Source organism: Pteronotus mesoamericanus, unplaced genomic scaffold (genome assembly GCF_021234165.1).
Source record: "Pteronotus mesoamericanus isolate MK-2021 breed Mesoamerican mustached bat unplaced genomic scaffold, CSHL_Meso_final contig_20, whole genome shotgun sequence".
Taxonomy (NCBI): domain Eukaryota; kingdom Metazoa; phylum Chordata; class Mammalia; order Chiroptera; family Mormoopidae; genus Pteronotus; species Pteronotus mesoamericanus.
In genome coordinates, this window is record NW_026555085.1 from 15896947 (window position 1) to 15913271 (window position 16325).

The following is a 16325-nucleotide window of genomic DNA, read 5'->3' on the forward strand; positions in this document are numbered from 1 at the left end:
CGCCTGCTGACATCAGCCAGACCAAAGCTCCTCCTCTACTGACACCTTCTGTTCCTGTGCTGAGCACGGCTTGGGATGGTCTTTGACAGCCTTGTTTAGAATAGGCCTCCGAGGACCAAGGTCTCCAGCCTCCTATGTGACTGGTATGGTTTTTCTGCCTCCAACCCTCACAAGGTCCTGTTCCCCTATGTGCTCTGAATGAACCTAGTCCTGTGGTAGCACTCACTCCACTCTTTTGTAAATCACTTGTGTAATCGACTCCCTTTCCCGTGGACTAAGCTCCCGACGGGCAGACCCTCATTTATCACACCAGCTCCAATGCCTGGAAGCATGTTGGGCTGGGCCATTGTGGGCATTCAGTGAAAGTGAATGAATGAACCAATAGTTGAATAAATAACTAAGACATCTAAGCTCTCTCATTCCTTCTGTAGATGAGATACATACAATAAAACTCATATGTCATTTGTATTAAAATTAAATACTCACAGTAACGTTACTACTCTTTTAAGGTCTCCTGTGTTGACGAGTTTCAAATAAAGATTCCTTCTGAAAGTGGGCTTCTCAGCATTTGCTTTCCTCCTCTAATTCAAAGGAAGGGTTTTTAACAAATTCAATAAATATTTAGTCAGTACTTTTTATGTGTTCAGCATTGTGTGTTTGTGTGTGTGGAGATGGGTGGGGGAGGGTGATCCAAAGCTCTTTCTCAGGTCCTTTTAAATTTTAAAGTATATTTTGTATGATATTCATATATAAAATTATTATATTAGTAAACTGAAAGTATCATATAGAAGAAAGTATCATTCAGATACACATCTTTTCCACAGTTACTAAGGAGGTAAAAGTCTAGCCAGGGCAAGAAAGTTCCAAGATAGTCCAGCCAAAGGAGGCTGAGGCTCCCATTCCCCCTGGGCACGGAAGAGCTGGCTCTGGAAGTTTACACAAAAAATGTTTTAAGGATCCTGAGCAGTCCAGGCTTTAGGAGATTATATATACTTTATGGACATTCTGGAAGCAAACAGGAGGGACCAAAGAATCGCTTTAATGCAAAGGTGTGGGAAGCGTTTGTAGCAGGTGCTAACAGCACCCATCAGGCTCTGACTCCCCAGCCTGGGTGCATCCAGACCCCCTGGAAGGCTGGTTAGAACACACATTGAGGGCCCCACCCCCAGACGTTCTGACTCCGTGGGTCTGGGGTCTAAGAACTTGCATTTCTAGCAAGTTCCCAGGTGATGCTGATGCTGCTGGTCTGGGGGGGTGGAGGTCACACTCAGAACCGCTGGTTTGGTGGATGGAAAATGGATCTGAAAGTCAGGTACCCTGGCTGCAGGCTGGGGTTGACCATTTAATAGCTGTGCAGGTTTAGTAAAATCACTTAAGCTCTTAGGCTCAGTTTACTAACCTGTCAAATGGAGGTAAGAGTCGATTATTTTCTCCCGCCCCACCTTAACACCTACAGGGGTTCAGGGTAATGAAATAGGATAAAAGGTAAGAATATATTTTACCTATTATGTGAGTAGTGCTGTTAAATTTTCAGACTTGACAAGAAGCTCTCCAGCCACTGCCTAGTCTTCTATCCTAAAAGACCAAATCGGAAACAAACTCCAGCTCCACTTCTCCATGTACTTCCCAGCCTGCAAAACCACGGCTGATGCCAAGTGGGGCCTGCAGAGCATTGTTCCCTCCATACTCTGTCAGTGTCCTACCCAATAAGGGGCTCTAGACATTCTTGCCATCGCTGTTGTTTTTCTTTTATTTTATTAGAAGGACACGTGCTCTGGACCACACTTAGTTTGGACCTATCTGGTACAATTCAGAGGGAGAGGTCCCATCCCAAAACAGGACAACATTTCTTTGCGCATGAGTTCTGTCTGAAGGAAGCAGAAGCCTGAATTTCAAGGGTAACCCAGTATTTTGACCTAGTACTATAAATTAAAACTGCTAAGTCGAAATAATGATAAGGAGACACCAGACTGTGGGTCAAACATTTCGATATTTCTCTGTAGGTCCTCAGCTCTAGCACTTCAACCTAATCCCTAGGGGTCTCTCTGAGACGAATGGCAGTCATCTCTGTGGATGAATTAAGAATCTGGCTCATTGCTCTGGCTGGTGTGGCTCAGTTGGTTGGAATATCATTTCATAAACCAAAAGGTCGTGGGTTCGATTCAAGGTCAGGGCACACGCTTAGGCTGCGGGTTCAGTCCCCAGTTAGGGCGTGTATAGGAGGCAACTGATTGATGCTTCTCTCACATCGAGGTCTCTCTTTCCCTCTGCCCCTCCCAGAATCAATGAATATGTCCTTGGGTGAGGGTTTAAAAAATTTTTAAAAAGAGTCTGGCTCATCAAAAATCAGACATTACATTCAGCTTTTCTTTGAACCTGAAGCCCTGAATCATTCCATGAAGCTTAGCAGATTTTTTTTTTTGAGGTGTTGGGGTGGTGATAGAGGAGTGGGCATATGTGATGGGGAGGGAGTAGAGAAATAAGCGTTCTGTTATCCCTAGGCAGTGTGTGATTTGGGATTTAGATGAGCAACATGAAAAAGTGGAAAATTCTCTCTGTATCTGGTACTTGGGTTCCTTGGTCTTACACCGCAGAAAGAAGTCAGAACAGTTTGAAAGTGTGAACATGTCTTAGGCCTCCCTCATCCTATCCCTTGTCCTTTCTCCTCTGGTTCATTTCCTTCTGAGAACTGACCTAAGCCACACTGGCCATTCACAAATGTCAGGGGCTTTAAATAATATCTGGAACCTCTGGTTAGAAGTGGATGGGAACTATAATCCCCTTGCACACAATGTTAAAATAAATCAAGATTCTAAATTCTGCCTCACATTCATGTATTTTTTAACTATCTAGCCCCCCCAAAGTCATTCAACCTGTTTTATAAGTGTACTAGAGCCTCTATTCTGTGATTTTAGGCTCCCCAGCAAACATCTTAGGTTAAAGGTTTATTCCAGACGTGCAACCAAATAATCTGAAGGCCTGGATCAGACAATTTCCTACTCCAGGGTCTGTCAACCTTGACACTTGCTATTTTGAACTCAATACTCTGTTGTAGCGGCTGTTCTGTGCATTGTAGGGGGTCAGCAGCATCTCTGCTCACGAGATGCCGGTAGCACCACCTCCCCAGCTGTGAAAACCAAAAACATCTCTGGATGCTGCCAATGTCTGTCGGGGGCAAAGTCACCCTTGCTTGAGGACCTCTGATCTAATTAAAAAGCCAATGGATTAACCCGGTATGTGAGGGAAGTCAGGACCAAACAGACTTCTAGTTGAAGATTCTACCCCCACATTTAGTCCACTGGGCCTGCCCGAGTTTTGTATCTATAGCTGTTTGAACATTCCATTTTACTAATGCAAAGACGATTCCTATCATCCTTTATACAATAAGAAACCTCTGGTATGGCTTGAGATAGCAATTTTAAAAGTGTTTGCCATAGGTATTTCTGCAGTACAGACTTTTGAGTAGGATTGTTCAGTGCTAACTGCCTCATGGTTTGGGGTACTTTGACTTCCTTCTAACTTTCCCTAGGGGTGGAGTATAGTCAACCTGCCCACAGCCTCCAGTGCGGCATTGATGCTGATGTTGTGTACAGGCAGATTGCAGACAATCCAACACCTCCCCTTCCCAAGTGCTTACTTCCTGATGAATTATGTCACCCACTTTTTGGCTTAAAGGAAACCCAGAGATCCTGACGTTCAACTCTGGTCTTTGAGTAAACTGAGGAGATTCTGGAGAGAATGGGTGCCTTAGGAAGGTCAAGAGTCACTTAATAGCAGGATTTGTTATCTTTTTTTGGCAGCTGGGGAACCTTAATAAGGTTAGTGGTTGGGGGCAGGGAGCTATAAAATGCAGGCTGATCTACACCTAACACTGTGTAAAGACAATTTGTGCTTGGTTCTCTTTATTTTGGAAATCATTTTGTATCTAATTAGTCACCTACTCACATTTCCATGTGTTTATGACTATGGCTAAAACAACACTCTTAGGTTAATTAAACATAATATACTTTACCAAAACCTTCATGCAAAAATAATTTTCAAAGGGACATCTTACATCTATTCTATAGTTATGAGTGCTGTTTAGTGAACTTTTGAAAACCCTAGTGGTTGGGGTGTGAGAGAGAGTGGGGTGGGATGGAGGTACCCTCCCATGAGTACTGACGTGGAAAAAAATAACACAGATTCGACACAGGTAGGGGAGCCCAACAGAGTGTGTGGGTATATGTGTGTATACACGCGTGAATGTGTGTAAGAGATGAGGTTAAAATTGAGATGGGACAAGGTAGTGAAAACAAAACTCATCTCTCTCCATCTCTCGCATTTTGCTAAGCTCTGGTCCTGGAACCCTAGAACAGACTGAGGCATGGCCTCATCCAGGTCACAGCTTCCCTCCGGGTCAAAGCCAGTTTTGGGCAACTTGACCCACATGTGACTCAATAGCTAAATGAAAATCATCAGTAACATTTAAAGATTTCTATCTGCTCAAGAGCATAAATAGAGAGTGGGGGGAAATGTGGGAACATGAGAAAGGTAAGAGGAGAGACTAAAAGGCAGGAGAGACATTCAGATTACCAGCCTCAAGCAAAGATGGTCACCAATATCCATTCTCTTTCTCTCCACTCTTTGTGACAGAATCTTCAAGTCCCAGCTGGTCCAATGGCTACCCAGAATCTGGCTTACATTCTCCCCTTCCCTTGCTGGTAGGTGGGGCTGTGTGGTCAAGTTCTGACCAATAGAACGGAAGGAGAAATGTTGAATGACAGCTTCTGGGAACTCCTTTTAAGAAGCCTTGGCACACACATCTTTAGTTCCCTCCTCTGTTCTAATGACTGATAAGGGGCCATGATGGCCAAAGTAAGAAATGCCATGGGGAGCTATGAGGTATCCCTGGGAAGAGAAGAACAGAAAGAAATTACTGGATCCCTGAGAACTATGTGGAGCCAAGTCTACTATACCAGTCTCGAACTGCTTATCGACACAGTTTCATGCACTAAAATAATAAATTTGTTGTATAAGTCCCTGTTATTTTGAATCTCTGTAGCTCACACTGATATGATGGTTTCTGCAGGGTTTCCATCCCCTTCTGGCTTCATAAAGGGCATGAGTTAAAGTCAAGCCTTGGTAAAATGACAACTTAGGTTGTCATGTACGTTCAGGGTTCCTTTCAAAGGCTCTTAACTTTGAATTAAATGCAAAAAAGTCATTCATATAAGTATTGTGATTCTGAGTAGAGGTTGTGTTTTAATCTGGTTCTGTAATAGAAAATAATGGATAACTTCATTCAATAATTACTGTGGACTTTTACAAGGATAACTCTTCACAACAACCTATATCATTTTATCTTCTGTTATGTTGTGGAAATTGAGTCACGAAAGAGTTACTTTATCCAAGGTCACAAAACAAGAAGTAGCAGGCTGACAGTTGGAAAGCATAAGATCTGGCTCTGGAACCCACACTCTTAACCTCCTCTGTATCTTCAGCAACTGGCTGTCAATCAGTTTTAAAGACAACCCAATGAGCCCACCCTTGCAAAGTGAAGCAGAGCCTCCAAACAATCCAAGTAGCCAATGAGCTGCTGCTTCAGTCCTCACATCACAAGAGATATCATGAAGCAGCCAAGTTTATTGGGACAAATGTCTCAATTCTCCACTTGTGTTTAAACACAGCCTTAGAAATACTTCATTTCTGGGAAATCATATTTTCCTCTTTTGTGTCTAAATGACATCCAACAGTCTGAGAATGCTTGCTGGATCTCTGGCAAGAACAATAATAACACTACCAGTGATTGGAACCTCATGGAAGCTCATTTGGATGAAGACTAAAGATGAAAATGACATGTACAGTCAAGCTCCTCCATTTGGAAAGTCAACTAGTGGCCCATGTGAGGTCTGCTTTCAATAAAGCAACACAGCAGGAGTCCTTTCATGCTCCACTAGAGACGAAGAAAGGAAGTGGGCCGACTCCACCGTTTGCCCAGAACACAGGCCGTTATGTTCTGGGCTGCCCCTAGGAGCAATTATAAAGTGAGATGAAGATTAGAGATGGCTTAACTTCTCCACCCTTTCTGTTGCCACTGTTCTCCCTCTGTGATTTTGTGTACTTGGAACCCTCCCCACCCTGGAACTCTCTATGCCTCAGGTTGCATGGAGAAGCAGTAGAGTGAGGTGGCGATGTGTGTCTGTTCCAGGTCAGACACTCTGCATTCAGCACCTGGCTCTACCATGCTGGAGCTGTGTGACCTTGGGCAAGTCATTCACCTCTCTGTGCTTAGTTTATTCATCTGTAAAATAAAGAGAAAAAGGAAATTAACTCAGCTGGGGTTTGTTGTAAGGCTTAAATGAAATTATATGTATGAAGAGCTCAGGACAGTGTCAAACATATGGTAAGAATGCTGTAAATGGTAGTAAACATAGTTAAATAGTTATCAGTCATTTTCTTTAGAGGGTAAATTGCATTTCATTTGCCATGTACCTATCCCAGAAGTTTTTGCATGTTAAGTCCCAACCCACCTTGAGGTTTTATTTTCTGTTTGAGCAGCAATTTTCATCCTTTTTCATCCCACAGCACATTTTACCTGATTACTAAAATTCTGCAGCACATCAAAAAACTTATTATATTTTTTTCTGATCTGACAAAAATAAGTACAGTTTTGCTTCATTCACACTGAATGGCTATTGTTGTGTTGGCTGTCATTAGTTTTTGTTGTTGTTGTTGTTGTTGTTGTTTTTAATTTGACAATCTAAAGGGAAAGAGGTCGGTGCCCCTGACTACATGGTCAGGTATTGCCTGTTTTAAAAATGTTTGCAGCGTACCTGTGTGCCTCTTGAAGCACACTTATTGAAAATCACTGTGTTAGAGGAATGTCCAACATAAGGGAAAAGGTGTGAGGGAGATTTTGAGGGGTTGTGAGCAATATCCTGAGGCACAAGACATTCTCCCACAGTGAGAAGTTAGTTGTATGCTACTTGCCACAAGGCCAGGTCAGCTTGTCCCTCTGCCCAAAGGCTGGCCCTCCCAGTGTCTGGTGCTGTTTACTTCTCCTGGGGCTTCTTGGACCACACTTTGGCTGGCATGTGTGTCCTGAGGCCAGACTTACCAGCTGGTCTCTCTGTGGGCTGGTGTGTCAAACAGCCCTTGGACAGCTGCGGATTCAACATGCATTGCAAAAGAAAACCCAGCCCAGCAGTAGTTCTCTATGGGCGAGTTAGAAAAGGAATCAGACCATCCTATTTCCTCCTTTTGAAGGTGTGCTGATGGATGGGAAAAGTGTTGAAGTCCTATGAAACACAGAAGGTTCCCATTTGTTTCTTCAAACTACTTTATTGACCTTGTCGGGAAAGGGGGATCAGGTAATTTCCGGAGCTGCTTTTAGCTTTGCCTTTGGTTCCAAAACAAGACTCAGCCAGTGAGGAAAGAAAGAAACAGGCAGAGGCAGCTATTCTGGCTGGTACGCCTCAAAAGGGGACATGTGCCTGGACATTAATCTTGTTCCGGGAACTGTGTGACTGGGATGCTCGCCCGCCCCGTGTTTCTAATCTCCCTTTCTGACTTCCCTTTCTCCTGCCAGGCCCGTACTGTTAACGGGTCCGGAGGTGGGGAGTGAGAGTGATTCATTCCTGGTTTCCGTCATCGAACAGGCCTCGATTCCACCTTCACTCTGTTCATACCCCGCGCCGCCTTCCCGCCCCGCGCCCCGCGCCCCGCCGCAATTACTTCTCTGCACGCCATCCATGGGTCTAACGCTTTGTGCCTTTGGTTTTCTATCCAGGGGGACCCAGAGGAGGCGCCTCCTCTTGATGACCACCAGGTGGCGATCAAGCCTCAGGAGAAGCCCGCGGGTGTTGAGACTCGGAGCCAGAGGCCAGCGGTCACTCATTAGCCCAGCTGGAGACTCCTGGCCAGGACCGTTCTGTCTAGGACAGCTGTGGCAGTGGGAAACCCTTACAGCTCCAGCAGAACAGTAAATGGATGTTCGATTTTCCTCGGTTAATCAAAATCAAACATGTCTTTCCACCACTACTCGGGGTGGGGTGGCGGACGATGGAACCAATCAAAACTGGTTACAAAATAGACCCAAGGTCATTCTTGGGTTCTGTTGTTGAACGTCGGAAGTAGGCTGTGACTACAGTCTTCCCATGACTCCCCCCAATCAGTTCCTGTTGCTCTTCATGCTGAGAAAAAGCCTTTTTTCTGGACTCCTGGGTTTGTCTGTTTAGATTTGAATAGTCACCAGCATATGTCAGTGGGAACTTGGCTCTGGATTAAAGAATAAAAACCCTGGGGTGTGAAAGGGCTCACGTATTCCCTGCCCACAGCCATTTGTGCAGAGGCAACACTCATGACCTTTGAACTCTTCATCTCAAAGTTTATGGATAAAAGAGAAAGGACAGATTCTAGAAAATCATTTTTAAAATACACAAGAGGACTGTCTAAATCATAGGAGACCATGCCCAGCCCACACAGGAAAATGGTATTTGGAGGTAAATTCTAGGGCTCTGGCATAGGGTCGCTCCGGCACTGTGCCCACCTTCCCTTCTTTCTTTCTGCCTGCTCCACATTCACTAAAAGACTTACGGGAATTGTTTCCTCTCTAGAGTGTGCTTGAGAATAAATTTAGATACCCATCTATACAGGACAGAAGGAAAGACTGGGGGCGGTGGAACCCTAGCCTTCCGAGATTGGTGAATAGGAAGGCCCAGGTGCTTCACAGCAGCCCCACGCCTTCAGTACCACTGACGGGCACAGAGAGAGGGTCGGGACATCACAGCCAGCCCGGGGGCCAATTCCATGTCTTTATTTGGGCCCACTGCCTGGCATCTGCAGGGATGAGTCCCCTGGGGGTCCCGGTGGGCTATGAATGCTGCTGTTGCTGGCCGTCTCTGGAGGAAATGGGCACCTGGAAGTCTGCCATGCAGACCTATTTGGTGCTGGGGAGGTATCACTCAGAGAAGGCCTTCCCTGGAAACCCACTAGTCACAGTTGTGAAGTTTTCTTCCTCCCCAACACTTTCATCCTTTGGGGACATCTGGTCTCCAGGCCTGAACTTGGAGGTTGCTGACGTAGTTGTAGCCAGAAGCAGATCTCCAGGAGCTCCGCATCCTCAGAGGGGTTGTGAAGGAACCTGGGCTGTGCGACAGGCCTGGGTCTCTGGCAGTCCTTCCTATGCCATTGGGCAATGGGGATCTGATCCGTGCCCTGGGGTCCATGTAGCCAGAAGCTGAGTCATGCCCCATGACTCAGCATTCTGAGGCAAGGAAGAGGGGTGGACTCTTCTGGGAAGCACAAAAGGTCAGGGTGAAGGCAAGTCTTTGGGAACAGTATTAAAACTCTGCCACTTTACAGATGTGCTTTGGGGACTTGTAAGAAAAGTCATCTCGTCACATACTGAATTACTTTGAAGGAAGTCTTCAAAGCCAACAATTCTTCCAGTGCTTCCTCATTCCTTCAGGGGTACCTGATGAACTGTCCCACCCTCCCTGATCCAGGGCGCTTCTGAAGACCCCAGGAGGCAGCCGGAGCTTAAAGTGACCCATGGAATCCCATTAGAGTCATGGGGGCTTAATGCCCTTTCCCCAAAGCTCCCCTGGGGTCAACCTCTCTGCTTTCAAAGAGATACAGAAATAATCTTCTATTTGCACACTACTTAGTTTACAAAACATGTTTGTATAAACTATGCTTTTTGAGCTTGACAACAGCCTTGAGGGGTAATTAGAATGATTCTTATTTTTCACACGAGCACATCAAGGGTCAGAGTTTAGTGAAGGGCCCAGATGAGTTTGGAAAGGCGTCTGCCCTGTGCAGGAGCCTTGTTCCTTCTGCTTCGCCACATGAATAGTCCTCCAGGACGGAAAGCTGATGGGAATCCCCAGGCACTTCCTCCTTCCTGGAGAAGATGTGGAGCTGTGATTTTCAGGGGCCAGTGCCCTGTGCGAGCCAGCGGTCTCCGAGGAGTGCTGCTATCAGTGCGGCTTTCAGGCCAGCTCAGAGGGCAGGGCTTCTATGTACAGAGCCTACACTTGTCCCAGCCCAGGTGATGTGATACAGGCCTTGTTTTCATTTTATTTTCCTACTCTGCTGTCAGTGTATAGGAGGCAGCAGAAGTAAGTAGCAGGAAGCCTTTGTATCTGGTTTGCACTCTGGAGCTACGTTATCTGATGCACTGGCCTCTGGATACGGGGGTCTGGTAAGACATGGGAAAGAGGCTGTGGCAACTGAGGTGTGCTAGGAGTGTAAAGTGCGCTCTGGATGTAGTACAAAAAAAAGTAAACCATCTCATTAAGTGTACATTAATGATACACAATGTACCGGGGCAGTGCCCTTCGCGCCCAGCGATGATAACTTGTTTTCATTTTATTTGGAAACAATATTTCATATTTATTTCATATTTATTTCATATTTATCTTGGAAAGATATCTTGGAATAATGATGTGGATATTACTGGGTTAAATATAATGCATTATTAAAGTTAATTTTATCTACTTTTTAAAACTGTAACTACCAAAAATATTAAAATGCACGAGGCTCACACTATAGTTCTGTTAGGTAGGGCAGCTGTCTAGGCCTTACCAAATCGTTCAAAGAAAGCTGCACTCACTTCCATAGAATATATTCATAGGAAGCATGTTTTTCTCCCTGTTTCTATGAGTAAAGTATGAACTTCAGGGAAACGGTTCTTCCAAATACAAAAATACACATCTTTCTTCTTAGTGATTTAATATTATTACACAGGAAAAAAAGCACAACAACCATCAACTCAAAAGAGCAGAAAACTTCAGACAGGCAAGCATAGGATGGCAGAGGTTGAACTCCACGGTAGACCCATGGCCTATTGAGGTGTGACAACTCCCCAGGTGTGGGCATGAAAGGCAGACTGCAGGCGGCAGCATTTCATGGGGCGATCTGAAAGGTGAGAAGCCTCAGCATGAGAGGGACATTTTGACTTTATTTTTAAGGATTGTAAGGTCAGATGCACAAAAGCTCAGAACATGGCTGGGAACTGTGTGCTCAGGCCGCTGCTCTGTTGGCCTGAGTGTCCAGGCCACATCATGAGCCCCTGGCCTCACTCCCCCGGCACATCGGACACCCACTGCCCTGGGAGAGGTTGTCAGTCCTGGGTCGCTGCGCCTCTTGTCATGTGAGTAAATCAAGCTTTTCAAAACTGCACCCTTTCCCTGAATTTCCACACAGCTGGATGTCATTCTCACAGCACAGGCGACTTCTTTCTCATTTGCATATTCAGCAGACAGAATATTTGCAGCATGAGAGATTTACTACCGATGCTGCCAGGGAGACCCTTCTGAGTGTGATTACCATCACAGGTAAAGGAATATTTACAGGCCACATACCCACAGCTAATGCCTTGCACGGATTCTGCAGAGCAGTAGTAGGTCCTTACCTTTGTAGTTTGTTCAAACAATCTGATGAAATATCCTGCATAATTTTCTCCTCTTGACTGTGGACAGGACCTGTAACTACGATATCGCTCGCAAGGGTAGATTACCGGTAAATTAAATGGCAAAGGTGAAGGGATTTGGCAGCTATAATTAAGGTCTCTAATCACCTGACTTTGAGTTAATCATAAGGGAAGGGCCTGCCCTAATCAGCTGAGTCCTTTAAAAGACAGTCTAGAAGTCAGAGACTGAAGAAGTCCGAGGGATTCCAATCAGCACAGTTCTCCTACTGACTTGAAAGAAATAGTCATATTGTGGAGAGGGACCCGTGGCAGGAGACGGCAAGACACCCCTAGGAGCTGAGGGCCTCAGTCCCACAACCCAAAGGACTGAAATTCTGCCAAAAAAGCCATGAGCTTGGAGAAGGACTCCCTGGTGAGACCCTGAGCAGAGGACCCAGTTAAGCCATGCCCAGACTTCTGACCTACAGACACTGTGTAATAACAAATGAGTGTCATTTTAAGCCTCCAAGTTTGTCGTAATAAGGTACACAGCAATCGAAAATGAATACAGGAGATACGGGCTGTGTTGCCAAAGCTATCTGTGGCTGACAACCCCTGGGGCTCTGTTTTCATCTCTCCATAAGAATTCCAGCCAAGCCACCACAGTTGTGAGAACAAACATTTGTTTGTCCCAGAAAATTAGGTCCTAAAAAGCTTTACTTCAAGGACCCCTGTTTAAACCTCTGCAAACTTCTGGGTTCCACATGCTGAGGGGCAATGTGGATGATTGAGGAGAAGCATCAGCGTTATCAGTCAGCCAAGTTCAGCTGTGAGCTTCTGGCAGCCCCCACCCCCACCCCACCACAGACCTGGGGAACGGGAGGGATCATTCACTGTTTGGATCATGGAGTTAAATTGTGGTTGACAGTGGGGGAAGCCTGAGACAGCAACAGTAGCAGATTGCCAAAAGAGCAGACAATTTATATATTTTACCAGATCTTATAAAATATTTTATTGTTATAAACATGGAAAAGAACCGTAGATGTATACTGGCATATGAAGACATGATTTTCAATTCTAAGTTCTAATTTTAGAAACCTATAGCATCTCATTTCAAAGCTAACATCTTTGAAATGTTGAGACAGTATTTTCACCGACTTTTAAAAATACATCAGAAAGATCCACCAGAGGCCCCTCTTTCACTGTGCACACTCAGGGAATCCAGCTCCTGTTGGCCTCAGTCACTGGCTTCCTGTCTGGGATACAGAAGTCCCTGTTTGACGTCACCATCACTCGTCACAAGTAATACGCATTCCACCTTCTCAGCATTTCTACGGCCACCCTCATTTCCTCCCTCATTTCCTCTCGTCTTCTCAATGCTTGTGACTTCCCGTTCCACTCCTCTCAGAATAACTCTACCCCCTGCTTCTGCATTTACCGGTTGCTATAATCTTTCTCATCTCTATGTAACTTTTTCTTTAACCTTCCAACGCAGACCCCTCTGAAGTTTTCTACACAAACCACCAAAGGCTGTGACTTCCCATAGTGTTTCTTAATTTATGGACTGAGTAGCCTACATCCCCCAAAATCCATTCATCTTTATTAAGAAACAGGGAAGTGGATGGCAGACAAGTGTTCCATTCGAGAGCTGGTGTGTTCCACTGCACTTACAGTCTTCGCAGAGAATATTTCTGTAGTTTATATTAATTGCTTGCTTGTGAACGCTTCAATCTCACAATCTCTGAACCATTAGCACAGGTCCCTTTGCAAGAAACCAACTTAATGGATGGTCCCCTTCATGCAAGAAAATTTAGTTCAATGCAACTGACTTTACGCACTGAGAGAGTCAGGAACCTGGGGAAGCATGGGGCACTTTATAAGTGAAGTAGACAACACAGCTCACTTTGCACCAACATGAGAGTTAATGTTCCCTCTTCCTCTTCCTTCCCTGAGGAATTGCTGATTGAGAACTGGTGACCTCAGGGCCAAGAGGGGCCCCTGATTTCGTAAACTTTACAGATTCATGGATGGTCTCCCTTAGAGTTTTGAGTTCCACTGCTTAGTTTAAGATATTCTTGGCAAAGAGCAGAGGTTGAACTATGTGTCTTGTGGGAGGGCAGACAACCAACAAGTATTTCTCCAATTTTTTTTGTTTTCATAGCTTTCCTGGAATTTGCATCCAGTGGTGTGGCTCGTAAAGTGGGAGGCGCGCGCATGCCTGCGTGTGTATATGTGTGTAGTAAGGGAACGTGCCTCCATTAACGAATATGGGCAGAGGGCCAGGATCACATTCTATGGAACTCTGCCGAAGGTTCCTGCCATTGCATGGGTTCCTTTCACAATATCAAACACAATAATTCCCAAAGGACCCTTACAGAAGTGAGTGGAAGTTCAGTGTTTTTTGTCCCATTGTGTTTCTGAACATGAGAACCACAGCCTCCTCCTGAGTACTGTGCTTTCCTTGGCCATGCTAATGTTGTGCTATGACCCTGCCTCTGTTCTCCCTGGTCCAACCCCAGGAACCAGATCAGTCAAAGCTAGTCTTTCCCTAATGCCTAACTCTACTTCAATGGGTTCTCCAGGTTCTCAGTACTGAGCTCTGCCCAAAATGATCATGCCCTGGAGAATATCATAGCCTAACAGTCATTTCCTTTAGGGACTTTAAATAATGAACTCTTCAGTTAGAATACTGAAGTGACAATTTTCAGGCACATGTGCGAGTCAATGTCTATGTCATTCTGACATTGCAGAAATAAAGAGTTCATTTACTTTAAACACTGTCAATATTTCTATCTGTTCTACCTCTCCCAGCCCCCATCCCCCACAAAGAAAAAAAAGCCAGGGTAGAATTTAGAATTAAAAATAAAAGGAAGAGATTTTTAAAGAGTTAAAATATTAAAAGAAAACCCCTTTGAATCTCAATAAATTAATGGTTGTTGAGTTTCAGCCTCTTTTGTCCTACCTCCTGACAGGTCAGCTCTCAGTCCTTACAGAGGGCACCCGACGCGTACTTCCCAAGTGTCCCCACGTTCCTGTTGTCTCATTATGACTTTGGTTTGGAATGTATGGCTGCTGTAGCTGCAGTGCCTGGTTAACTTTAATATGGATGCAATTTTAATAAATATTTATATTTGTATGAAAGGCGCACACACACATAAATCACAAATAATCAAATTCTTGGAAAAACCTCCATCGCCTGTTCATCAGGGGAAAGTGTCACGTGAGCACAGACAAGCCAGCTGTGGCACTGCTTTCTGGAAGATCTCCAAGTGGCTGCAATCAACACAAGTTGGACCGAACAGAACTCTAAATGTATGTTGCTCTGGGAACTTAAAGACTGAAAGAGCTAATACATAGAGAGCTCTACAACATGCCAAGGCCCACTAACTCCACAGTAATAACAATAGTAATACACAATGCCATAAATTATCCAAATCTATTCTATAATGCACAGAGAAGTACCTGGTTAAAGCTGTTACATACAATATAGACAGTTGGGATCTGTTTTCAGTGCAATATATCACATTTGACAATTAATGGATATAAAAATGTGTATTTTTTGCTTTCCAAACATGGAACAAACCAAAAATAAGGCTTTTCTGATAAACTATAGAAATGTAATCGGCAGTTGGATTTGCTTGGAACTCATAAAGGATGGTTATCTCACTTCCTTTGCATATTCATCCTACTTAGCTCAAACCTTAAATGCAAATATATATATAAATATATATGTATATATGTGTGTGTTTAACATCAGCAGAATCATGTCTCCTTTGATGCATTTCTTGTAAATATTACTACCCACTTCAAAGCATTCTGATGATGTAATTTTCTCCCTTTTTTTTTCCCACTGATTTTCCCCCTTTCCTTGCTGAGAAAATACAGGGAAGATATTGAACTTTCCCCATGGCTTATTTTCAGTTTCCATTTTTGAGCCACTTTTTAATTCACAATGTTGCATTATCTGAGTAATTATATCATGAACATGGAAATCTTAAAATGTGGTTCTTCATGTTATTTTTCTCTCTTTTCCCCTTCTCCCCTTCCTTCCTTCCTTCCTTCCTTCCTTCCTTCCTTCCTTCCTTCCTTCCTTCCTTCCTTCCTTCCTTCCTTCCTTCTCTCCTTGAATTCACTGAAATCTTTCCTAGGTATTAGCCTTTTACTTATTATTTTAATCAAAGCTCATCTTTGTGCCCAACTTGTGAAAAGTGAAAATGTCTCTTTGAAATTCTATTTTACAATATAGACAGGTAAGTTGGGCGTTGGGAAACTTGAGTTTCATTTAAATACTATACATGTTTGGTATGACACCAAGGGTGGGGGTGAGGCAGCAAAATAAATGGAATGATAACTTTTACTCTATCTTTACAAAAGAAAGCCTCTTTCCTAATGAAAAAGTCTCTTCAGTGTTGCTCCCAGAAGTCTGTGGAGGAAACATTTTACCCAGGGCTTTGATGGGATCTCTTTTTCACAGCACATCCACTGCTCCTCAAGAGTCACATGGGTTGGCTTTTCCTGTTTTTAGTTGAGCAATGAATAAGCACTGGAAGTGTTTTCCATGGAGGTGCTGGTTGTTTCTGGGGTAGAAACATTGTACGTTCCTGAAAAACAGAAGAGCAGCTTAGCCTGAGGACCAGCCTGCATGATCACCTGGGTGTGAACCTTTTCTAAAGATCTAGGAGGAGCTCTAGTCCAAGAGCCGGGTAAGCTTGCCATGCCCCAAGGCAAACCCATGCCTGCCCTCCGCCCCAGACCCAGAGGTGCTGGAGAACAAACAAAGCTGTCTTTCTCAAGCATGCGTGGCAGCCGACAAGACAAGCACTAACTACTTCCCATCAAACCAGCAGCCAGATTTCTACAAAGGACAGAGGGGTCTCAACATGGACAGCCCTCCACATGCCACCACATGCATGGGCCTGGGGATATCCACATG

At 44.4% G+C, this 16325-nt stretch overlaps 1 protein-coding gene across 4 annotated transcripts in view; it reads right to left on the bottom strand.

Moving 5' to 3' along the window:
• Positions 1–12371: 12371 nt before the first annotated feature.
• Positions 12372–16325, bottom strand: part of ADGRF5 (adhesion G protein-coupled receptor F5) — a 98040-nt gene continuing 94086 nt past the window's right edge. For all 4 annotated transcript variants that reach the window (XM_054569468.1, XM_054569463.1, XM_054569466.1 and 1 more), the window contains one exon: positions 12372–15993. In XM_054569468.1, the coding sequence (XP_054425443.1) occupies positions 15914–15993 (80 nt within the window). In that variant the 3' untranslated portion in view covers positions 12372–15913. The remainder of the gene's footprint in view (positions 15994–16325) is intronic.